General features: G+C 38.5%; 1 protein-coding gene across 2 annotated transcripts in view; it reads right to left on the bottom strand.

Moving 5' to 3' along the window:
* Positions 1-6,561: 6,561 nt before the first annotated feature.
* Positions 6,562-27,397, bottom strand: part of galnt18a (UDP-N-acetyl-alpha-D-galactosamine:polypeptide N-acetylgalactosaminyltransferase 18a) — an 88,498-nt gene continuing 67,662 nt past the window's right edge. The window contains exons 8-11 of one of the 2 annotated variants that reach the window (XM_077210669.1): positions 19,719-19,856; positions 18,177-18,272; positions 11,688-11,852; positions 6,562-7,948 (exon numbers count right to left, since the gene is read on the bottom strand). In XM_077210669.1, the coding sequence (XP_077066784.1) occupies positions 7,802-7,948; positions 11,688-11,852; positions 18,177-18,272; positions 19,719-19,856 (546 nt within the window). In that variant the 3' untranslated portion in view covers positions 6,562-7,801. The remainder of the gene's footprint in view (positions 7,949-11,687; positions 11,853-18,176; positions 18,273-19,718; positions 19,857-27,397) is intronic. The other variant, XM_077210670.1, reaches the window with a different exon arrangement.

Genomic DNA, 27,397 nt, shown 5'->3' with positions numbered 1-27,397 from the left:
AACACTACCCATCTGGGACCAGAGGGTTATGAGGAAGTTGAGAGTATGGACAGGAGTGTACCTGAATCCGCTGCAGAGCAAGTTGATAAATCTGCTCCTGTTTCTTTGAGTCTTTCAACGCCTATTGGTGGTCGTTTCGAGGGAAACAATTCACTGTCGAATATCAGTGTTCGTAACTTTCCTGCTGGAAGTTCACTAAGTCGTGTGAGATCCAGAGCTGGTAGATTGTTTAAACCAGTGACGAGATTCATTGAGATAATGAACCAGCAAAAAGTTCTGGGGTAAACGTGAATATGTTGTTTGAGTGAATATCTTATCTTTTTCTTTTCTTCTATTCTTTCTGGTATACATTTTGCTATATTGGTTGATGCAAATGTTACTGTAACGTTTATATTGATGTTTTAAGAAGATTGTGATACATTAATTTGAGACTGGAGTGAGGTCTCGCTGCTGAGCAACTTATGTGTTCAAATATATGAATTGTGATAGTTTAGCTAACATGTAACGGGCATGTTTGTCTAAGAGTGCCTAGGGGATTGGCCACCCCTCTTTCCACCTTAATTCCTGTGGGGAATAGTGTCTACACTGAATTGAACTGACAATTTCATGAAATTTTGAACACTTTCTATGTTTTTTTTTCTCTCTTACTAATGTATATGGTTCTTGAGGTTATGTGCCTGATGTTTTGTAGTCTGTAATTTTTTATTTTTTTGGTCATTATTTTGGAGCTATTCTGTGCAGAAGCAAGTGGAATTCAGCAGGGGGGAATGTAACGGGTCAAATATGTGTTTCCACTTGCTACATTTATTTTCATGTATGGCCCCTTTAAATCGCATTCTCCGCCCAGATCTGGTAGTAGGATGAACTGGTTCCGGTAGGATCAATTAGATTCGCGCCAGCCAAGAGAGTGAATGGCTGCGGTGAGTGAGTGCTCCATGAGTAAAGCATATTGTGATAAATGTATAACCATTTTATGGGTTAATACGGAGTTATATGTTTGTTTAGAAGCATGTTATATGATTTGTGTTCGTGCCACTGTTATATGTATTGTAATATCAAGTTTAATGTCCACCTCCAATATAGAATGTGCACGAGGGTGATTTGTGAAGCTGATCACCGCTGTTCTATGTTATTCAACAGGTACAGACCATAAGTTTAAAATTTGTTGATTTATAACTGTTTATGTAGTTTATGTAAAAGGGTCAATTAGATTCGCGCCAGCCAAGAGAGTGAATGGCTGCGAATGTGCACGAGGGTGATTTGTGAAGCTGATCACCGCTGTTCTATGTTATTCAACAGAATAAAAATCCATCAGAAAGCTTGATTTGGTGTCCATCGTAAATGAAAAACAACACAACGCAGAAACTACACTGTTACATTTGCACGGATTTATATGACCACTGTAAACATCAATGGGACACATCCCCCCAATTTCCCTAAATATCAAAGCCGTTTCTTGTCAATATTTCTGCTGTTTTGAGCTGATGGTGAAGTAAGAGGCTCAGGAAGAAGAGCGCTCCAGAGCTCAGTTCACCGACCTGCCAAGCATGTCAAATGAAACAAACCCACCCAAAGACAGACTGGTGTGTTCTTCGCTGCATTGAATGAATCGATTGCCTCTGCTATGTGTAATCTCACTAGGCATTTACTCTCTTTCTCTTTCGAAGATGTTTACTTCTGTGTAGGCTAACAAATACGTTAAATTTACCTGGTTAGATTTGTATGGGTTGGTTATGCTTAAAGTAAATACTCCTTGACAAACATGTCCTCTATGGTTGGGTAAAATGTGTTGAAAGTATGAAAAGAGACAAACCTGAAGTCAGTTATGCAAATGTCTGTGTGAGCCGAAGTCAGTTATGCAAATGTCTGTGTGAGCCGAAGGGTTCTTGCCTTTGGCTGGGATTTTTTTATCTATATTAAACTGTGCCAGTGATGTTTGCTTGTAATTCTCTGGTGAGGCCTTTTCAACTAAAACAGTTTGTTCTTCGTCAACCGATGTCAATTAGACAATTTCGCTAATGCCTTCTGTTATGATTTCCTGCCAGCAACCATTCATATGGTTTCACAGTTGCTAGTGAATCCATTTAATCAAGCTTGAACTCTTTTTTGCTCCATTATCCACCACAGCAGGAACGCTGAGCAACATACGATTGCATGAACTGTCATTATTTCCTTTCTTTTCGGTTTCCGTTAATGCAGATGGTGCCAATAGCGAGATATACAATTGAACAGCAATATGCTTCTCGAAATGTGTGAGTGGGCCAGCACACACCAGATGGGACTGGCTAATTTCTCGCACACAAAATAATTAAAAACCATACGCTTTTACCTCATTTAATTCAGCTGATTTTAAGGATTCTAAATCTCTCTGTTTTTTAAAATGTGTTCAGTATAGGAAACATCTTCATTTATACACATTAATGTTACACATTTAAACACATTTACAACACACATACCTATAATCACACATTAAAAACTCCAGGTAGACTCTGGAAGATATATTAAAAGTTATCTCAATTGTTTTAATATTTTTATGGCATTTGGAATGAAATGAACATTTGCTAATGATCCATTAAGTAACATAAGGTAATAATATTAGCTCATTTTCTTAATTAATCTTAATCTTAATTACAGTGATTATAAAGGGATACTGAGAAAGTCTTGCTTTTTTGGAAAAGCAAAATTTCACGGGCAAAAAAGGTCAGTTGTCCATGGTTAATAGTGTAGCGATGTATGAATCACAACTCACACAGGATTCACTCTCAAACCAAGCAGCTTTCTGTTGATCAATGCCGTGAATCCGCATGACCATCTTGTACACATTTCGAAATCTGTGTGGGGAAATCTTTCATCCTCGTGCAAAATTCCAGATTGTGTAGAATCCTATTCAAATCACTGTATTTTGTTAGTGAAAACTCAATGAAAAGAATTAAATGTGACCGTATCTTACGTTGTTTACCTAGCAACATGACAAACACTGCAAACAACAGAAATATTACTACCCCTGCTAAAAAAAGCTAAAACCAGCCTATGCCGGTTGGCTGGCCTTTGCTGGTTAAAGCTAGACGTAGCTGGTTTAAACTGGTCGAGTTGGTCTCCAAGAATTGGTCAAATGCCTTCTAAAACCAGCCTGCTAAAAAAGCTATGAAAAGGCTGGAAGACCAGCTAAAACCAGTCAACCATCTTATCAGTACCAGTACGTTTACACGACAACTATGTACTAAAAATGGAAATGTTTTTCCTTTGCGGTTTTTGCTTACAGACGGCAATGTTGTCAAAATGATCCCCGTTCACAAGGATACGCGAAAACGATTAAAATCGCTGTATTCTTTATGCCATACCAGTAATTGGCGGTCACTTTGTAAAGAAAAACTATGAGCCTATAGACTGAACACATGAAGTCACCATTTTCACAAATTTTCATTTTTGTAGTTTCGGAGACAATATTGGTATCATTTTCAAAAGTTTCCGTTTTCAAGGCCCCAAAACACTGTTGTCGCGTAAATGAATGGCCAAAAAACGGTGTAAACAGCCCTTTAGGCAATTTTTTTTTCAGGACAGATGCCCTTTGAGGTAATTTTCACTACATTCCATTATCAAGGGTCCACTTACACAAAACCGTTTTCTGACGCATATATCTGAGTAAAGATGCTTCTCAAACAAGAACAAATGTGAGGGATAGACTTCTTACTACTGAATTTTTTTTCCAGTGTTTCGTAAGCAGAACAATCCAAAAACACATTAAATAACAGCACAACCCACTGAAGAATGTCTATCCCTCAGCCTTGCTTTCATTCCCGTAAAAACAAAAAAAGAAGGAAAAAAATTAAAAGATAGCGCTGCTGTGAATAAAGTCTATTGCCGTGATCTCATGCGAGTGAAAGGTTGTCCTGCCATCACGCCAGTACACACTTCTTCAAAGAAGATAAGAGATGTCGCTGTAAGAAGGAGGGCGGATTGCGAAAATAAAGCAGGGCTGAAATCTCTTCAGTGGGTTGTACTGTTTTTGGATTGTCCTGCTGTTCTAGATAGATTTTTTTTCTTGTTTGAGAAGCCATTTCACTCGGATATGCTACGTTACAATAGAGAAGAAAAGTCGATCGCAACTTCCATTTCATGCCTACTGTTTATGTGGTGTGAATAATGTAACTGGCAAAAAAGAAAAAAACAATTCCCTGTTCATTATAATGTTGAGATAAACAAAATTTCTCCATGTTCAGTATTCTTATTGTTTGCCTCATTTGACCAACATTTGTAGAAGAAGCACTATAGCAGATAGTGGAAGTTTCCTTATGGGAGAATAGAGTAGGCCTAATTGAATAAACTCAGAGGGTTTGGCTTCTCACCCTGTGGGATTATGAAGTTCAGAAGTGCTAACCCAACAATTTTAAGGACTGATAACAAGCTCTTGAAATGCTCTGGGGTTCTTACACTTCTAATTCTCTCATCAATGAGACAGTGAAGCGGGGGCAGTTCTGCCTTAATACCTTTGATTAATGATCATGCTCAGAATTTATACTGCTAAATTAATTCTTCTGGTTACTCAGCAGTAAAATACAGCAGGGGAAGGAGAGGGTTTATCATCAAAGCCAAATTTATGGATGTATTACACCATTCACTACAGACTATGATGTTATTACATTAGTTTTACAGTCTAAAAGAATTTGAATAACAGAAATAGCAAATCCTACCTTCCCTACCAAATGTGCTGAAATATTTGTACCAAACTGCATTCACTCAGATATACATTTTTGACATCATCTTCCATTTCTACTCCAGGCCAAACAGATCTTATAAAGAACTTTTGTGTACAGCCATTGTGTTTCCAGACATAAAATACGTTCATTTTACCGCCTCAGAAGGTCAGTCGGAATAGGAGTTTTATCATCTTAGGAGGCAAACTGTATTTCTGACAGGTCTGGAAGTGCAGAGAGAAATAGAAAGACGATGAGAAATTGTTTCATATGATCGTCTCAGTGTTGATGTGTCTTTTTTCCCTTCTTTAAAAAAAAAAAAATCAATACAGACTATTTCAGGGATGGAGGTATATTTGAGACTTCCGGACAAATGCACTTCTAAAACTAGATTACCTATTTCAGGGGATGTAGGAGATTCATTCAAGTTGCTTTACCAAGAGATTGTCAAAAGAATGTTGAGACACTTCTGTGGCTTAAATATAGCAAGCCATGATCTTCAGTTCCAACCCGATCTCATGAGAAGACTATTTTACAAGATCGCAATTTAACATGAAATTGCATGTAAACGTGTGGCTTTTAGAACGAGCATTTTTAGAAAAAGCATGATGGCCCACTCCTAACCACTGTGTCAGTGTCAGTGGGGCGTAAGCAGATGGATATGAATGAGATTGTACAAATTCATGCAAATTAGCCACCAAATCTCCAAAATGTAAAAAAGTCGCATTTTCATATAAATGTGTTCGATTTGTATTGTTTTGTCATCCAGGTTATTTATAATAACCTGGATGACAAAACCAGTCTTATGGGTCATTTTTTTGAAATTGAGATTTATACATCACATGAAAGCTGAATAAATAAGCTTTCCACTGATGTAAGGTTTGTTAGGATAGGACAATATTTGGCCGAGATACAACGATTTGAAAATATGGAATCTGAGGGTGCAAAAAAATCGAAACATTGAGAAAATCGCCTTTAAAGTTGTCTATTTATGTTCGCGATTGTGCTGCATTCACTCACAAATAGCATATAAACGTTTTATACATTTACGGTAGGAAATTTACAAAATATCTTCATGGAACATGATCTTTACTTAACATCCTAATGATTTTTGGCATAAAAGAAAAATTTATAATTTTGACCCATACAATGTATTGTTGGCTATTCCCACAAATATACCCGTGCTACTTAAGACTGGTTTTGTGATCCAGGGTCACATTATACGAAAAAAAATAAGTATGAAGATCCACTGGTAACCTTAACCATCAGTGAAGAAGATCGTACGAAGCCGTGCGGATGAGATTGCCATATGCGTGTTGCCAGTTGTCTTTGGAGTTCCAGCGTTTCCAATGTCATCCCTCCCCCATCCCACTTTTTCTAGTAAACCTTTTTAAACAGAACGACTCGTGAAACTGTTGTTCCTTGTTAAAGCAACGTGTGTGTCTGCACTTTAGAGATTTGAGGGATTTGGATAGCTCAAGTGAGGTTGTCAAGTGTTCCCGACTTTGATTAAATGGGTTTTGTCCCATGGTAGATGGTATGACAGAAAATGCACCATACCAGAGGTTTTTTGAGTTTTTCTCAAAAGCAGAAACTGTGAATGTGGAAATTTAATTTCTGCCAGAACTCTCTTTAAATGAATAGAAAACCATATGAATAGAGATTTCTGCTTAAACCTAAATTAAGTTTTTATACCATTGCATATACCCTTTTTTCACCATTGTTACTTTGATGAAACCTTGTTTTAACCAGCTTTAGGTGGTTAGATGGCCTCCAAGCAGGTTAGACTTGTGTTTTAGAGGTTAAAAACACCAAAACCAGCATAAACCACGAAAAACGTTCATTTCATATGTAAAATTCAAGCATGAAGAGTTAAAAGTTTTTAATATAATTTATAAAGATTATTTGCATTTATAAAATATCCTTTTCTACATCAAATAATCACAACCATCATTCACAAACTTGAGAAAAAGTAAAACACTTTAAATTAGTGCTACACAGTAGCAAAATGACTAAATGCTTAAAGACACAAGAGACAATCATACAGAAGAACATTTGAAGGGACACTTCACTCACAAATGAAAACAAATTTCTGGCATCATTAACTCCTCATTAAACCATCATGTCAATCCAAACCTGTATGCCATTCTTTATTCTGCATAACACAATATTTTAAGCGTTATTTTTGTTTCTCCATACAATGCAAGTCAATGGTCAAAACTGTTGTTAATCAACATGATTCGAAATGTCTCCTTTTTTGGTTTGCAGAAGAAGGAAGTCATGTAACGTTGTAACTCGCTTCTTAACCATCATAGTACGGTACATTGTTGAAGAAAATAACTAGCTAGTCACGACTGTTTCCCGAAACCATATCGTCACAAAATGTGTCCTTCAACCACATTGGTTAATGATGTCACGCAGGTGGTGGAGTAATAACTTCTTTTAATTAATCAGTTTGAGATCGATTTAATGCCCGATTGTTGCCATAAAGTATGGACATGGCATCATGGCAAATGCACACTCTTCAAAAACGCACTTTAAATCTCTTGACAAACTAAAAGACGTAAATTAAATTTGCATATATTTGAAATGAAAGATATAGATTGTATTGAATGTCAGCATGTTTATTTTGCTCAATATAAGGATTTATTAAGCCCACATGTCATGCAAACAAGAAACTATGCTTCTAAACTCAGGCCAACCACACAACTTTGCGATGCTGTTTGTGAATGTTCGTTGGAACTATGGTTTCAGGAAACACAGACTTGCGGAACTATGCTGATAACAACAGAACTTGTGACCATGGTTGGCTAACAACGCTTTTGGGAAATGCGCTCCAGGTTAGGAGCAGCATGAGTATATGATAAAAGAATTTTTATTTTTGGAGAACTAACCCTTTAAGCATCAGTGTTTCTAAACCAACAATCTCTCTGGTCAAAATTAAATTCAGGAGACGTTCCATGAAGTCTTTGAGGTCCGGCACAAGACATGAAGATGTTTACAGTGTTAAATAACAGAGAACAGCACCCTGTCCTCCAGCTGATGACACAGCGATGTGTGTAAGGGGACACAGTATATCCAGTGATATGTCCCTTAAGACGCCATGCCTATAGAACTTTCCCAGGCAATATGTTGGTAATTGTCCATTTTTGATTGCTGCACTTCTGAAGGGCCAGCTGATATCCATGTTCCACTTCCACAATTTCCACCAATTCCAAACATCGCTTCGACTTCCTATTCTGAATGGAGCCTCCCTGTAAGACACAATAAACATCAATATGAGTGAACAATGACAAAGTTGTTCCAGGACCAAACAGGATGTTGATTTAGGAACATTAAGCAGGATACTTCTCAGAAAACCAGGTTATATGATTCATGAATCTTAAAATCCCTCAGAGCTGAATCCAAGAGATTCTTAAAGGGATAGTTCACCCAAAAATGAAAATGCTGTCTGTATTTACTCACCCTCATGTTGTTCCAACCCTGTAAGAACTTCGTTCATCTTCGGAACACGAATTAAGATATTTTTGATGAAATCTGAGAGCTGGATCACTCCTCCATACTAGTCCATAGGCTTCTTGAGGGATTGAACTTGCCGGCCTCGAAAAGTTATTAAAGACATCATTAAAATAGTCAAAGTGACTACAGTGGCTCAATATTAAGTTTATCAAGCGAAGAGAATACTTTTTGCGCGAAAAAAAAAAAATAAATAACGACTTTTTTTCAACTATTCATTTCCTTCTCTCTGGGCCTCGAGTCAGGTTACTAGTTTAACAGCGTATGATCTGTTGTTGTACGTCACACGCATCACCCACATGACCAGCGTCGGCCAATAGTGAGCCTACGTGTGACGTAGCTCTACGCAATTACATTAGTTTAACTAACTAGAGGCCCAAAGAGAAGGAAATGAATAGTTGAAATAAAGTCGTTATTTATGTTTGTTTTTGCGTACAAAATGTATTCTTGTCGCTTGATAAACTTAATATTGAGCCACTGAAGTCACTTGGACTATTTTAATGATGTCTTTAATAACTTTTCGAGGCCGGCAAGTTCAATCCCTCAAGAAGCCTATGGACTGGTATGGAGGAATGATCCAGCTCTCAGATTTCATCAAAAATATCTTAATTCGTGTTCCGAAGATGAACGAAGGTCTTACGGGGTTGCAACAACATGAGGGTGAGTAAATACTGAGAATTTTCATTTTTGGGTGAACTATCCCTTTAAGTGAGAAATCAAAGCTACTTTTACACCTGAAGAAACATTCTTCTTTTAGCCAGTAAACACAGTATGAAATACACCACTAAAGCCCAAAGCCTTTTAGAACAATGTCAAAAGGAAAGTGATGTTCCAAAAGTGGTTGCATTTGAAGAAGAGCCTCAAGGATTCGGAGTCTTACAGTATTGAAGGAGGCTCTGGAGACAGCTGAAACATGAAAGAGGAGGCCGTGGGCGAAGTGTCGACCTCGTCCAATCATCTGCTACCGTATGAAATCCAACTCAGACAAGTTGAATGAAACGCCAAATGTCTCGCTTCACAGGCTAAATCATATTATTGAAGATACACAGTTGGAATATTTGTTACTTTTGTGCCACTTTATTATATTCATGGCTGTAACATTAGCACATGAAAACAAAATGTGATGTGGTATGGCGCATTAAGTTATGGAAGTTTGCCATGGCAAACATTTTGAACAATTTAGATGGTAGAGTACAAAGTGCATAACTATGTCAAACTTTAGACACGCTATAACAAAAAAAACATATACTTTTGAAATCTCTGAAAATATCATTTTTAATTCAAGTAGTATAGCTCCACATAATTTTTCGTGGTCATGTAGATTATAAACCAGGCATTATTAAGACCACTGTAATTATAAAAGAATCTGGCATGCATCATTTCACAGGTGTGTGTCACTGATAGGGACCACTACATCTACTTCAATTATGTCCCTGAAATAATAATATCACTGTTTTCACCCTGACTGCTGGTGGTGCCAAATGCCCTAAAGAGCTAAATAATATATTTCAGCTTGGTACCTGTGTCAGGTAAGCTTAACCGCGCATTCATTCACGACCTGCCAAGCGCTATCCTGGATACAGACAGATTGTCAACAGACAATGTGAGTCGATAAAGACTTAATTAAAGCCATTTCTGATGCTTTCCAATGAGCCAAAAAAGCCAGTTCACTCTTTCACTGGCTTTGTCATCAATTATTCATCACACCTAAAAGGCCACAATGGATTTGGTGCACCTGATTCCATTTTAAGAAACTCCTGAAAAAAAAAGAGGAAGCCGCCATAAAGCCTTTATCCCACGGAGCTCATCTGAGACATAAAACCACGTCCCGAGGGTTTGTGTGAGAATTGATATCGCTCATACTCTTACACCTTTCTCGATAGCGCGTGTTTGTTCATTTACTTCGACATCTCTCCCAAGGGGTTAGCATTACCCTTTCCTAATAACCTGTTCTGACATTTCCACCACACTTCAGCTAAACCTTTTAGATGACACCGCCTGCTGTGACATATATTAATTCATCCACCTTTTAATAGAGACGCATTCATTACGTGGACCGTGTGCAGATGAAATCAAGATGTCTGCTACAATCCAGAACGACGCTTGAATTGAATTAGGAGAGCTTTACAGCACACACACACACACACACACACACACACACACACACACACACACACACACACAACTCACACCTCTGAATTATTAATGCTCAATATCCAGAAAGTGTCCATTGCAGTCACACAGCCGGAGGGCTAACAGATGCTGCAAATTGACAGCGAATTTTAAGGGAAAGTTTTGGACTAGTACTTAAATGTTCACAGAACACAGAACACAGTTCATCAAAATGAACGAGTCTTTTTTCGAGTTATTTCGTTCATTCAACGAACGAAATGACTCGAAAAAAGATTTGTTCATTTTGATGAACGAGTTCGAACAGGAGAGTCACGAACGTGCATCACAGAACAGAGCAAGGCGAGCATTTGTGCTTAAAAAACTTAAACTTTTTTATTTATTTTTGAAATGACCGATCGTTTCGCAAGATAAGACCCTTATGCATCATCTGGTGTCGTTTAAAGCCATTTGAAGCTGCACTGAAACTGTCATTTGGACCTTGGACCGTTTGGTACCCCATGAAGTCCATTATATGGAGAAAAATCCTAGAATGTTTTCATCAAAAACTTTAATTTCTTTTCGACTGAAGAAAGAAAGACATGGACATCTTGGATGACATGGGGGTGAGTAAATTATCAGCAAAAGTTTTTTACAAAGTGAACTACTCCTTTAAAGAGGACATATTATGCTTTTTTACACGTTCAACTTTCTTTAATCTGTATTGTTGCTGTTAAAGTCCCCTCCAAATGGAGTTATTCTCTATATCAGTAAGCATCGTTTCTGAACTCCATGAAACTCTGGTGGAGTTTCGTTAGTAGTGTAGTGTGTTGAAACTCATGGTTAAAGTAAGGGGGAGGCATTTACGAAACACACTGAAAGTGGTTGACCAATTGCAACACACTGGTCCAGCTGACCAATCAGAACACATTGCGCATTTCAGAAGGAGAGGCTTCATAGAGACAGGAACTAAACAGAACGTTACTGACAGACTAGAAAGAGAGGTGCTGCAACAATGTCAAATACGTGAAAAATAATGTTTTCCAGCATGAAAGTCGACTCCAAAACAAACTCAAGACTTAGAAAAGAGGCATAATAGGTCTCCTTTTAATTGAGCTGTGCAGTAAGGTCTACGTGTAATAAGCTTTGTGTAGAATGTAATGGCACACTATGAAAAAGTGAAGCACTTCATTCAAAAACAAACCAGACAGCACAAACTGACCATTCCAATACCATACTTATTTAGACTTATCTAGGCACCAACCTATGCAATAATCATACAATTCATCTAGAATATTACTACTTTACAGAGCATGAGAATAATGAAGTTTTTGAGCATGTGATTCATTGTTCCCTTTGCATGTATACCTGAGTGAAGAGCCAGGAGAGCTTCATGTGCTTGTTGCTGGCGTAGCTGCATTCCAGCAGTCGCGGCCGGCCGTTCACGTCCACCAGGCACTTGTTGTCATCGTCGTCGATGGTCGGACTCAAGCCTCCGATATGCAACTGCTGAGAATTTGAGTAGTACACATTCTGAAACAACAGAAGAGAAAAACAACTTTTAAATTATACATGTATAAAAGTGTATAAAAATATGTATTAAAAATATTCTAGGCTAATGTTAACATAATAAAAAGTGTAATAATTAAGCAAGAGCAGGTGTGGTATATATATAGGCAAAAATTTCCATGTAAAATTTAATGGAAAAGTAAAATACAATGCTTTAGATTAACAGAAAATATAATCCACAAATGGAAAGTACAGGAATTATACAATTGTCAAAAGTTTGGGGTCAACTTTTGAAGAAGATTGGATATTTTAAAGAAATTTATTTATTTTAAAGAAATGTAAAAATATTTAAGAAAATATAAATTTCTTTAAAATATCCATTTTCACAAAGATTTCTATTTCAAATAAATGCTGTTCTTTTGAGCTTTCTGTTCATCGAATCCTGAAAAATCACAAAAATATTAAGAAGCACAACTGTTTTCAACATTGCTAGCGTTACATGATCCTTCAGAAATCATTCTAATATTAACAATGTTTTCATCCACCTATTTTTATGTGCATTTTGGGATTTCACATAAAATAACTGGATGGAAACGCCAAGTTGCACATAAATTCTATTGAGGGGGATCGATTTTTTATCCAATGAGAATATATGCGCATAAACTACGATAGAGACTAAATAAATCCCTCGATGCGCAACAAAACAAACTCATGACATTTGTATTACAGAAACTTTGCACCAATTTCCTAGGCAGTGACGGTTTTGTCCACATGGGATGGAAATGTGATATTCCAATTTTGCGCACAAGTTAAATTCACAACTGTGGACGGAAACATAGCTATTGAAGACTGGAGTAATGGCAACTGAAAAAATGGTAGTCATATTTCACAAAATTGCTGTTTTTACTATATATTTGACCAAATAAATGCAATCTTGGTCAGCATATAGGACTTCATTATAAAATCACACCAATCCCAAACTTTTAAAAGGTAGTGTATGACCATCAGTTTCAATTGTTTGTACAATTAACATTTCATAAAAGAAAGTTTTGAAAAGAAATTTGTACATGAACACTTTTGTCAACAAATTTTAAAAATGTTATTTTATTAAAAGCATAGGCCTGAATTGCAATAACAAGAAAGTTGTAATGCCATGACATGTTTCATCATTCCGATTAATTCATTTGGGCCGTCTGAATGTCTGTTTATAAATCGTGCGTTATTCAGCTCTGTATTACATAGGCAATAGAATGAATTATTCATGTTTGTTAATGGTGTCTTTCCTGTGACATCTCTAAGACGATGTGGCTCAGTTCCAAATCCCAGGGTTGATACCTAGTATTGCATCTTAATGGGCTCAATAGGGAAGAATAACTTTTTTTAATCAAAAGACTCTCATTTGTTAATTTCATACACCGTTCAAACATGGGATGAATGCCAAATGGCCACTTCTACAAAGCATTTAAAGTGTGTGTACATCACTGGTGATGGGAAAGTACATACTTTTAAGAACGTAGAAAGAAAATCTGCAAGTAATGTGACATTTTACTATTGCGCCTTGATAGCACAAACCTCTTTGTCATGTTCTTTTTGCATTTCTATGCAAGTATCAACACCTAGATAAATACATTTCTTAACTAAATTTAACTGTTACTTTTGGGTTTATACATTTAAAACTCCTCTTCAGTAGTGCTAGGGTTTCTGGGTAATATTAGCAAACATTAGCAACATTAGAAAAAAGCATGCTGCACCGGCACATTCTTCACAAGTGCACTGGAAATAATACTCCACCTTTAGCAAACTATTTTCATCATAAGATGATTTGGCATCCACTATTCTCAATACTACATACTATAAAATATGGAAATTATTCAGCCCTGATTTTCGCTTTTCACTCTATAGCTTATTTTCATTTATTTTTACCTACAGCAGGTAACTGACGTTCTGACGTATTGTGAAATTAAATGTTCTACTTACAGAAGCATTGCATTCACAATTTTTTTTAATACATTTATTCACATTTTCATCACTGTTTGATGGCATGTGGGGCAAATGGAAAGAACTCAGACAAGGAAAGTCTCTGATATTCAACATTTGCTTTGAATCACTAATGCACATTTTGTTGGAGCACGTCCTAAATCAATAGCCCTTATACTTTAATCCCTTGCCATACTGGGAAAAACAAGCATTTTCAGAAAGAATTCATTTCATGCAACATGCCCACACTTTTTCTTCAGGGTTTGGATGGATTGATATTTCACTTTAAAAGCCAGAGCTTGGAGAAGTGCTAAAAATATAATTGATTAGATATCTCATGCAGTGCATCAAAGAAATGCAAAAACATAGATTAAATTGGTTGTTTACAATCTAGAGCGATTTTGGCAATCAGAACTTATCAGTTCTAGAATATCAGAACCATTCTCCTCTTCTCTTCAATGCCAAAACATATTTTTTTGAGAGCTACCATTGCTTTGTGTGTGTCGACTTTTTTTCTCCCTTATTTTTTTCTGTAGTACACCTGAGCCTACAGTAAAATGAAATCAAGTTGTTTGACTTTGGAACGGCACCAATGCAAAACGGCTCAAACTTTTGTGAGGCACCTTGAAATGAAAATCTCTGTGAACACAAAGGCTGAACAGGCAGCAAGTGTATCTCCACGGACATGTAAAACAACTAATCATTCATTCACAATGGAAACAATGCTTATCCTTCGGGATCCTTTGATGAGCACTGGAACTGTGACGGGAAGGAATGGAGGGCTAAAATGGGATGGGGAATAATGTAAGAGAGAAGAAAAATGAGGACTCAACTTGCAAGGGACCCATTTAGCACTGTTTCTGCTTGAAAAACCTTGCTTTTTACTGCTTGGGAGATTTATGGCTGTTGTATGGGAACAATGTCCCTTTTGCTGAACGAATGGGAGACAACGCACTAAAAGAAAGAGTAAGCATGTCTATGCTCCATTTCCAACATGCTCAAATCCCAGAGCAACTGCCACGGTGTTAATACGCTTAGCTGAGGTATTGTCTACCAGCCCATTCAAGATAAAACAAATCCAGCACCACAAGAACAGAGACGGTGATATCCGATCAGAATGCTTAAAATGAGTTTTAGTGTGCAAATAGACATGAGATGCACTGTAAATCATGCAGAAATATTCTGGCTGGTGAAGAAGTAAAATGTGCATATGTATACATGTATACGGTATATACACACTATAAATTTTTTTATTATATTATGAGTTAAGACAAATATTTTATTTTACACAGTTCAACTCATTTTTTAAAAAGTCAGTTTAATGTAATTTAAGTTCAAATGACTTTAGCATCCATGTTCATTGTACAAAAATTTAAGCCAGCAACTTTTTTTTCATTTAAACTGACTTTAAGCATTCTGATAGCATGTGACCAGTACATATACATGTACATGTAATTTATTTGATTTTATTGTAATTTTAACAATTTATACATATAAAAATAATTATTTTTAGAACAATTATATAAAATCCATCCATTCTCCAAATTGCTTATCCTCTGTAGGTGTTTAAAAAATGAACTTCAGGAACAAACAGGAACAAACAGGAACAAACAGGAACAAACAGGAACAAACAGGAACAAACAGGAACAAACAGGAACAAACAGGAACAAACAGGAACAAACAGGAACAAACAGGAACAAACAGGAACAAACAGGAACAAACAGGAACAAACAGGAACAAACTCCAGGAATTCAGTAACACAACCATACAAGGACGACGACCAACAAACACTGAGGTAAAACACAGGGCTTAAAAGAACTGGGACTAATGGGATAATTAACTGAACACAGGTGAAGAAACTGAACACAAACGAGGAGCGGGAAAAACTAACAGGACTAAACCAAAATCACAAAGACAGGGGGAAACAAGATCACAGAACATAACTAAACACATAGAAAACGTGACAGTAGGGTCGTGGGAATTCTATAAAATATTTCATATTATTATTAATAATAATAATGTTGTTATTATTTAAAATATTATATATATATATATATATTTATATATATATATATATATATATATATTATATATGCATTATTGTCACAGTGGCTGTAATGATGCGCATGACGAAGGAGTAGAGAAACAAAAAACTTCAAATGAATAAATCCTTATTGGAAAACTCGGGAGATAGCTGGAGAAACAGTAAGCACAACCACTTCTAACATAGACAATACCAGACAATGAAACAAAACATGAGTTATCTAATTAAGAACCAATGAGATTAAAAAGAAACTAAGGAAAACAGGAACAGTATATTATATTATATCATCGTACAATAATAGCAGTGGAGCCACTAAAATGTCCTATAATTTGCAATAGTGTAATTTTGATTTCCTCAACAGATTCTACAAAGTTTTGAATCAGCAAAAATAGAAACATTACTGCATTGCTTGGCACCATTGTGCTGTTTCCAATAAGAAAGGCTGAAGCACACACGATATGAATTCAGCAGGTGTAAGAGACCTAACTAAGTAGTTAAAATCATGCTGACAGTGCTGTTCTCTCTCTTTCCCTCCCTCCCTCTCACTCACTCTCATTTATATATCTCTGACACACACATTCACATTCTACAATTCTTCCTCACCTAAATGATGCCTGTGGTGGTGAAACAACCCTCCCTGCTTGTTTTCCAAGTCATTGCTCTTTATTGAGATTCATTATAGTGACTATAGCCCTGGAATCTGTCTAAATCTGAAATCCCCCGGTGAGTCGATGCTTTATGGAGAAAGCTGCCTATTTTTACAGGATATCATTTGTTGAGGAACCTGGTGGTGTAATGCACTCAGAATATAAAAAAAAAAAAAAAACAGACTGGATTGCCTCAAGCAGCCCAAATGCTCAGAAATTCATATTTCGGGCATCAGCACAAAATAATGAAGAGGTTTTATGCAATATAATGACTGGTATGGGTTGCAAAAAAATTGACACACTGTGAAACACTGAGCTCAGTTGTAACGGGAAGATAGGAAAGCACAAGCCAAGCGCATACAAGGAGATGCTGAAGCCAAATATTCATAAAAGAGAAATCTTCATAGAGGAAATGACTCACATTTTCACCATGAATTAAACAAGTGAAGAATGCAGAGCCTTTGTACAGTAGATGGGAATAAGGATGAATGGCTAAAAAAAATCCAATCTTTATATTTTCAGGCTTTTGATATCTCAATATTTATGTATTCGCTCTGAAATGGTTTAAAATATTATTTTTTTCAACAGCCGTTGTTGTCAAATAGATTCAAAGTTTTTAACCCAAGAGCTAAAATACAATGAAAAAAACTAGTTAAAATAAATCAAGGCATGTTTTCCACACTGTTTTCACAAAATGAACTGAAGGAAGAATCTTTTTACATATTTATATGTAAATTTCGTGACACTTTAAGTTCCATTAATGTTAGATAATGCACTAACTAACAATAATTAATACATTTGTTGCCGTATTTATTATGTTAACATTGGTTAATAAAAATATTAGTTAATGTTAGCTCAGATCCATTAAATAATATTAACAGATAAAAATTATGGCTAAGATTAAAAAATGTTTTAGAAGTATTTTTCATTGTTAGTTGTGAACTAATACAAATGGAACCTTATTGTAAAGTTTTACTGAAAATTTTAATTAAAACTTTTTGATTCAACATTTCATTTGATTCATTGGAATGGACTGTTTTAACTGACCCACATAAATGAATTCTTTATATTTGAAATCTGATAACCGATATTTTGGCCGATAAATCTAAATCAAATTTTTATATATTTTTGAGAGCCTGATTACAAAAACAAAAGTCTTACCATTAAAAGCCAAGTCCCAAGCACACATTTATAATGCTCTCATTGTAATTTTTTGTAGCCAATATGAAAGACGTGCACTGCACATTATTTTCCTGTATTTTCCTTTTTTAAGTGATTCCAATCATATTTCAAGCAATTCAAAACCATCACAGAGAACAGCGTGCATCTTAAGTGTCTCAGCTGGAAGTAATAATACATTATTTATTGAATTTAATATATTTACCAACTTTTCTTATCGGGCCGATAACGTTAACATTAAAAATTAACATATATTGGCCGATTCCAATATGGTCAACTTGTTACATTTCCTGTTCCTGTTTAACACATTATTTCCTGTTCTGGATTTCTAGGCCAAAATTAAGATCTTAAAGATGTTTGGCTGACACAGTGAGAAACATGGAATGACAGAACAGGAGACATGATGGAGTCAGACATGAGCACTTATATATAAATGAATTACACACACTCTGAGGGCTGAAAAGTATGAAAGCCAGAAGGTGCAGTGGACTGGACACTAACCTGAGGCGTCAGGCCGTGGCAGATGTACAGGATGGGAATGTTGTCGGTGTCGGGACCTTGATCCACACACAGATCCGGCCTCAGGCTGTTCCTCAGCTACATGCAAACACACACACACACAACAAAGATTAACTAAATGGACCGACACATTAGACCAGGGATGGGCAACTTCGGTCCTGGAGGGCCACTGTCCCTTCAGAGTTTAGCTCCAACCCTAATTAAACACACCTGAACAACCTAATCAATGTTTTCAGGATTACTAGAAAATAGTTTTTGTCAGGGTTGGAGCTAAACTCTGCAGGACAGTGGCCTTCCAGGACCGAAGTTGCCCATCCCTGCATTAGACCCATTTCACACTGCAAAAACCGCAGTGAAAGAGATGAATTAAGATCACAAAAAACATCTTTCTTCCTCTGTCTGCTAATGGCCAATGTGTGTGAAAATGGCCTGGAGCTCAGCTTTCTTTTATCTTCACAATGGAGCTGTTAATTATGCTTTTCCACAAAATAATGGCAATTAGGAAAACCACTCTGTTGGCCTTGCATTGTGATAAATGATGAAACAGCAAGGAATGAGAAAGAAAAAGAATTCTCAGTACAAACTATCTCTATAACTCAATATTATGAGAAACAATGTCATCTATCAGATATAGTGATGTCATGTCTCTAAGTGCTAATAAACTGCATTGTGTTCTGTCAAGCTAAATTAATAAATTTGACTATGTTGTTATATAATTATGCCGTCAGAACGGTAACCGAGTTTTACAGTTTAATTTGACAATTCTCCAAAATTTCTCCTGAAATGACAAGATGTCTCTTAGAAAAATAATTTGATGCTTATATTTATACAAATATCTACCCTATGTATTTGAACAATTGATTGAAATAAATGGTAATGGTAATATTTTTGAGATTTTATGAGAAAATTAGTGAGACTTGTCTTAAAGTAACTGTATTCTATTTTAATATATTTTAATTATATGCGATGGTAAAGCTGAATTTTCAGCATCATTACTCCAGTCTTCAGTGTCACATGATCCTTCAGAAATCATTCTTATATTATGATTTGCTGCTAAAGAAACATTTCCTATTATTATCAATGTTGAAAACAGTTGTGCTCCTTAAAACTTTTGTGGAAACCTTGAAACATTTTTAATGGAATTTTCGAGGAATAGAAAGTTCAAAAGAACAGCATTTATTTAAAATAGAAATAAATGTTTTTACTGTCACTTGTGATCAGTTAGAAACATCCTTGATAAAAGTATTCACTCCTTCAAAAAGAAAATATGCATTTTTGCGAATACAGCAAAGGTAAGTTGGAAAAACAATTAAATGTATATATTGTAAAATTATAGATATAAAATGAAAATAAAAAAATGATGTATTTCTGTTGAAATGTTTAGAAAAATGTCTATATTTACACACAGTAAAAATTGCCATCATCTATTCGTTAGATACTATTTACACATTTACACAGTATATACAAGGGACACAAATGACACCGGTTTTGTTGACTAATATTAGAAAAGAAGTGGATACTTACTACACCAAAAGCGATGGTGTCTGTGTAGGTTCTCATCTCAGAATAAATATTCTTCAGGAACCAGCTGAAGGGTTTACAGTGGAGTCTCTCTCTAAGAGCTTTTCGGTCTCTGATATCACCAATATCGATCCCTGAGTCCTGCACACACAAACACATGCAATCATGAACATACAATAATTTAATTTATAGAGATCAGAATCGAATGGCTGCTAGAACATGAAAGCTCTCATGTACATCTATCTCAGCCCTTCAGGTTCAGGCACTTATGCTGACTTTAAGTGAAGTGATTCTATATGCAGCTGCTTTTCAACGCGTCATGTACAGCTCAGAAGTGAGAGCTCATTAAAAAGCCTTAACGCCAACTGTAGCTTAAAATATTCATGGTCATTACATCTCTCAACCCATTACATCTTAACTCAAAATGACAAACCAGCATGTGTCCTTTAACATCCATCACATTCATGTACTGATAAATGATTTCCATTACACGAGAGTAGATGTTAAAACTTCATGCTGATTTGTACTCGGCTTTCGCCAAGATAATCACCAACTAAGACGTAGCTTTACAGTAACCTATGCTTCTCCATCCATTTACGCTTCTTTCCATCCAGTGACGTGAATCTTCTGTCTGGTGTTAATACAGTGTATTGCGCGTCAGCACACACAACGGCTGCAACCACAGTGTGGTCCCCCATAACAACCCTCTGGATTGAGCGGAGTAGGGAACATCTCTAGGGTCTTCAAGTGGGCACCTTCCATCCTCAGTGTTTCGTCGACTAGCCCACGACACCTCAAGAGGGCTCGACAGTGACTCTGGCGTCCCAGAGTCACCCCCCTCCGTCCCCTACTCAACTCAGCCCAGCTTACTGACCTCTACTTCCCTCTTGCTGCTGAGACCTAACCACAATCTCACAATCTCTCCGCAACCCAACCATACGCGCCAACCCGTTTGACTAAGGCTGTCGAGCCCCACTGGTGCGTTAATATGCAGTTTCAGTGGCAACGGTTCCGTATGGCATACCACCTACCACAAAACACAATATCTGCCCAACCACCCGTCATTCACGCAATATACACAGGAACGTAATGACTGTAAATACTATACAACCTATACAAATAAACCAACAGTTGCTGCTGAGACCTAACCACAATCTCACCGCAACCCAACCATACGCGCCAACCCGTTTGACTAAGGCTGTCGAGCCCCACTGGTGCGTTAATATGCAATTTCAGTGGCAACGGTTCCGTATGGCATACCACCTACCACAAAACACAATATCTGCCCAACCACCCGTCATTCACGCAATATATACAGGAACGTAATGACTGTAAATACTATACAACCTATACAAATAAACCAACAGTTGCTGCTGAGACCTAACCACAAACTCACAATCTCTCCGCAACCCAACCATACGCGCCAACCCGTTTGACTAAGGCTGTCGAGTCCCACTGGTGCGTTAATATGCAGTTTCAGTGGCAACGGTTCCGTATGGCATACCACCTACCGCAAAACACAATATCTGCCCAACCACCCGTCATTCACGCAATATACACAGGAACGTAATGACTGTAAATACTATACAACCTATACAAATAAACCAACAGACCTTTCAAGTTTTCAAGAATTCTACGAAACCGTAGCATGGCGGCCTGTACACAGCCAGCTAGAATCTTTCCGTCTCAACCACAGCCAGTTGCTGCTCCTTTCTGCTGCTTCAGATAAGTTCTTTACTGTACGACGCAACTCTTGGCCACTGAATCCGACGTCTCTGAGGAACCGGGTTGTAGAGTGTGCCACAAAACCACGACAACCCACTTCCACTGGATAAACCTGGACTCTCCATCCTCGCTGTTCTGCTTCAGTGGCCAGATGAGCATACCGCAGTTTCTTCCTCTCATATGCCTCATCTACCGCATCCTCCCATGGCACTGTTAACTCTATCAGTTGAACAATGCGTGCTGATCCAGACCACAAAACAATATCTGGCCGTAGGTTAGTGGTGGCAATCTCAGGTGGAAAAATAAGCCGTTGATCAAGATCAACCAGCATCTTCCAGTCCCTAGCAGCTTCCAGTTGTCCTGGGCGAGAATTGGTGTTAGCACCTTTTCTTGGTGGTTGCTCGCCTGGTCGGAGGAATATTGTCTTCTGCGTGTAATGTTTTGCTAGAACAGGCGGCAATTTATTGGTCATACTACGCTTGCCTTCCAATGCTAAAGCCAAACATCGCAATACTTGGTCATGGCGCCAAGTAAACCGACCCTGGCTAAGAGCCACCTTACATCCTGTCAAAATGTGCCTTAATGTGGCAGGTGATGAACACAAAGGACAAGATGGATCCTCTCCTACCCAGAGGTTTAGGTTCTGCGGTGATGGGAGAACATCATATGTTGACCTAATAAGGAAACTGATCCTACTCTCTTCCATTGACCAAAGGTCTTGCCAGCCCATTTTGCGTTGTTCCACACTCTCCCATCTCATCCACTCTCCCTGCTTGGCCTGGGAAATGGCCTTTATACATCTCATCCTCTCCTCCTGCTTTCACACCTCGTTGACTACCAGCTTCCTCCTTTGGGCTGGGCCTGCCTTGTGCCATTTAGGAGGAGCTAAACTGAGCCCAAAACCCCCTCTTCCATGCTGTACCTGTCCCACGATATCCCCAATTTGAAGGTCAGCCTTTGCCTCTACTACAGATTTCTTTGCTGACCACTTTCTACCAGTTTTTACCACAGGGGCTGTCTCCCTTACACATTTGTCACGTGACTCTGCTAAAGTCATTTCCAGTCTGACCTTGGCACACTTAAACTCCTCGGTTAAAGCAGAGACTGGCAGCTGCAATACTCCTTTACTATAAAGTCCCACTCTGCTGAGGCAGCGTGGAACTCCCAACCATTTCCTGATGTATGAACTTATTAACGCTTCCAGCTTATCCACTGTTGTCAAAGAAACCTCATACACAGTCAGTGGCCACAGCAACCTTGGCAGTAGATCAAACTGAAAGCACCAGAGTTTCAGTTTGCCTGGTAGAGCACAGCTGTTTATGCTCTTCAACCCTTCCACTGCTTGTCGTCTAACTTCTCCCACTTGAACTGTGTCCTTTAGATCCCCATCGTACCATCTCCCTAGACTCTTCACTGGCTTCTGAGAAACTGTTGGTATTGCCTCACCATTAATGAAGAATGTTTTATCTACTACCTTGCCTTTAATTATGGAGATGCTCCTTGATTTAGAGGGCTTAAATTGCATTCGTGCCCATTCAATATTATCTGTTAACTTCCCCAATAACCGATTAGTGCAGGCTACTGTTGTAGTCATGGTTGTCATGTCATCCATGTATGCTCTGATTGGTGGTAGTCGCATCCCAGAAGCCAAGCGCTCTCCTCCTACTACCCATTTTGATGCCCTAATGATTACTTCCATTGCCATGGTAAAAGCCAGTGGAGAAATGGTGCATCCTGCCATTATTCCAACCTCTAAGCATTGCCATGTAGTGCTGAATTCTGGAGTTGAGAAACTAAATTGCAAATCTCCAAAATAGGCTTTCACTAAATTTGTTATCGACATCGGTACCCTGAAAAAATCAAATGATGCCCAAAGAAGCTCATGTGGCACTGAACCATATGCATTAGCCAAATCCAGGAATGTCACGTGGAGCTCCTTCCTCTCCTTTTTAGCTGATTGAATTCGTTGCCAGATAACACTGATGTGTTCTAAGCATCCTGAGAATCCTGGAATGCCCGCTTTTTGAACTGAAGTGTCAATGAAGCCATTCTTTAATAGGTAGGTTGACAATCTCTGAGCAATAATGCTGAAGAAAATCTTTCCTTCGACGTTTAATAGTGAAATAGGGCGAAACTGACTGATGCTTGTAGCATCTTTTTCTTTGGGTATAAAGACTCCCCCTGCTCTGCGCCATGCTCTAGGTACAACCTGCTTTTCCCAAGCCACTTTTATCAATTTCCACAGAATTCGTAGAACTCCTGAAGCACTCTTGTACACTCTGTACGGAACTCCATTAGGCCCTGGAGATGATGAAGCCCTTGCCTTTCTCACAACCTGCTCTATCTCTTTCCACTTAGGTGCACAGACCTCCATTTGGTATTCTGGTGGATTGACAGGTGGGATGTCTGACGGAATAGACATAGGCTTATGCCTTTTTGCATCTGTATGTGTTTCCTCCAAATATCTCTCTAGCTCAACCCTAGATGCTTTTAAAGTGCCATTCTTCTCACTGGTGAATAACTTCTTTGCGAATTTGAATGGATCTTTATAGAAATTAGCCCTCGCACGCTCCTTCTTTTTGTAGCGTTTCCGTAGGCGCTCAGCTCTGCGTAATGTTGCAAGCTTATCTTTTATGGCCCTTTGTAAGAGATTGAGTCCCTCCTTCTGACTTTGTTCCGCTCTTTTCCATTGCTTCCTCAGCTGTCTCCTTTCTCTAACTAACCCTTCAATTTTCTGCTGCCGTCTAGACAATCCAGGAGTAGTTTGTACTTTTTCCTTCCTTTTTTCCACACCAAACCTCTCACTTCCATATGCGTAAATGATGTCCCCAAATTTATCCAGCTTCTTTTCAACTGTACCAGTTAATCTTTCTAATGCAAAGCATAGATCTGTGTTTACCGTGTCCCATGCAGTTTTCTCACAAGCTCTTGGCCATCTAACTCCAGGCCTATGCCCGTTGAGGTATAGAACTGTAAGCCACTCAAGGCTGTGTGTCTCAGAAAATCTGCCATGGTTAATGTGTGTTCTTAGGAGCATAGGAGTGCCTAAATAATCCCCTTTAACCATAGTAAAAACTACTGAATATGATAAAAAACAATGTTTAATGGATAATTACATTTAACTCCATGCTACCTATGGTTGTAAAGTGTAGTATAAATGGTTGTAAAAATGTAGCATATTATATAGCATATATATATATTGTAAGGAACTCAGCTTTTTGGAAATATTAATAATCAATAATATCTTATTATTATTAATTATAAATATTTGGGTCAGTTAATTGGATTAACTTGATGTGGCTGAATTAATATTACAATCAATTAATCAGTTCTTCCAACGAACTCTTTTGATTATTAATTTATTCTAAGAAAAGGGTATCTTCCATGGCCACCGAAGAATAATTATTTCTTCGCCTGTACAGTACTTTGAGCCAGTAGCAAAAACCGTGATCGTAAAGTGACTTGTATTGCAAACAAAACAGAACCAAATACATATTATGTACAAGTTTTATTAACCAAATATAGATATTTATATGAATATAAATAAACTAAACAACATACACACATGAATACATAAATAGGTTAGTGATAGGATGAAATTGGAAACCGGAAGAGGGTCTATGAGAAGAAGCATCAGAATTTCATTTTCACATTTCATTGAATTGAATACTTGCATTTGTAATGGGAACAATTCTTGAAGTTGTTGAAAATTGAAGTCGTTGATGGTTCCGGCAGTGTCAAGTGGAAGTTGGTTGAGCGTTCTCTTTCTCCAGGAACGCATGACTGGTTTGGTGAAGGCCTGGGACTCTGTTGAGGCCACGCCGAGCACCCAGGAGGAGTGAGGAAGTCGGAAGGATGGGTGATTGGAGTTGTTGTTGGTTGGAGTCTTTGTTCCAAAACTCTTGAGATTGTCCTTGGTTCTTTGTGAGAGAGTCATCTCTCTCCTGCCTGTGCCCATATCTGGTTGGATTGAGGCCTGCTGGGCCCTGGGGCCCCCGTGGAGGGGGAGGGGGTTCCTCAGAATCACCAGAACAGTGTTGCGGCTGGATGAAAGAACTAAGAGAGGGAGGTCACATGTGGACTGTCTCTAATAAGGCCTGGAGAAGATCCTCCCCTAAGGGTTGAACTCGACCAATCAGAAAGGGGACATGTCTGAGAGGGAAAGTGGCTCTTAGTTGATTTATGGATCTTTGTCCCTAGCAAGATTATACCTTCATTAATGCTAAAATAGCTATAACACATCCACACTGCATTCTAGAAGAAGGTGATGTACATCAAAGTGTGAGTCATTAAATGAGGATTAGTTAGGTAGGAGGCATTATACAGGTGAGGTTACATTGATCGTTAGTTTGTTGTATACCAGGATACATACCATAATATATACCTAATAGTACACGAGACAGTAAACCATTTAAACTGTTTCTTTCACAGTTTTATGCATGTTCATTTATAGATCAGTTAGTCTATGATTAATGCAGCAAAGTCTGTTTTAAAGAGGGTTTCTGTTTCATAGTCTCTCTCTTGACTATGTGGCCACATTCCTCGGAGGTCGTAAAATCTCCTTGTCATTCCCTGTAACATGACACTGTTTCTGCCCTTGTGTTTGTTCATTTGGGCTGTGTGAGGAGTTTCATAAACCTTTGTATATAATGAATAATTAGTATGTGTCTGATTGGTCCATACCCTACAGATCCCCCCTCTCGATCGTTGTTGTCCCCCCTCAAGGACAACCACGAGCGAAGTTGGAAGTGCAGAGAGATCGGACACACACTTGTCATAGAAGGCTGGAAGGCCATGGTGGCCTCTGGTTGCTCGTGTCTTCTGGAGCGGTGGTCGTTCCACGGCTGGTGATGTGGACAGTAGCCAAGTCCAGGTCTCTGCAGCAGGTGTTGAGGCAGCAGGTGTTGGGACATTCTGAAGTTCATTAGTTTTGGGGCAGGTGTTTCCTTGTGGTTGCAGGAAGTGGTTAGGCCTCTATGTAGCATAGAGAGGTTTTCAAGCTGACATGGTGCTGGTGGCCGGAGGTCAGAAGGTGGTTGTTAGCCTCTCAGTCAAGAGAGGTCTGAAGGATTGAAGTGTTGTTCTGTCCTTATGGTGGTGCCGACGCAAGCTTGCCTAAGCTGGGGTGGGCAAGGAGTCGGAAGCTTGTACCTTACAGGACTCCTCGGGTGAGTCCTGTGCAGGGAGCTATTTTGCGTGTGTCAGCGGCTCCAGTAACTCTGAGGCAGGTGCGTCCAGCTGTCCTTGCGGAGCCTCAGATTGACACCTGTGTGAAGGGTATGGAAGAGGATGCTGTCATTGACAGCCGTTGGACTTCCTGTGGTGTTTGCAGGTTGAGGGTGCTGTCCTCCATGGCTTCTCCAAGGGGCTTGGCTGGTACCTGGGTTGTTGCCATGGTGACAGTTCTATGCTGGTCCTGGGCATGCTCAGTCCAGCTGCATTGAATCTGGTTCGAACCTCAGTGTCTAGCTGGTCTGTAAGGCTTTGGGCACAGGTCCGCTCCTTGTGGGACGCTGTGATCTATTATGTGAGGTTGTTTACCTTCTGTTTTATACCCATAAGGTGGGGTAAGGAGATGAGAATCTTGATCACCCCGGTGTGGCTGTAACTCTGGCTTGGGTCATGGGCCGTTTGTCCTCTTCTCTCATGGTGCAGTTCCGTTGGCTCCGGTGCCGTCGGATGTCAGCAGCCATGGGTTGAACAGTGTTCCTCGCGATGGCTTGTCAGTCTTTTCGTTCTCCTAACCGGTTAAGGTCAGGTTAAGCAGAGGATCTGCAACATTTTGGCACACCTGTGGTGAGAGACTAATGCATGACCCTAGAAAGTTCAGAGCCACGGTTTAATGGGTTCGCTAGATATGTAGCATAAAGCTAGGTATTTCATGTGTAGCTAGCTAGTGAAGTGTGTATTGTATCCTTATCATCTTAGCTGTGGATGTTAGGAGGCTAAGACTTGTG

Source organism: Siphateles boraxobius, unplaced genomic scaffold (assembly GCF_051911475.1).
Source record: "Siphateles boraxobius isolate OS27281-9 unplaced genomic scaffold, OSU_SipBor_1 65, whole genome shotgun sequence".
NCBI classification, from domain to species: domain Eukaryota; kingdom Metazoa; phylum Chordata; class Actinopteri; order Cypriniformes; family Leuciscidae; genus Siphateles; species Siphateles boraxobius.
Note: the sequence above shows the minus strand (reverse complement) of the source record. Positions and strands in the feature narration are given on the sequence as shown.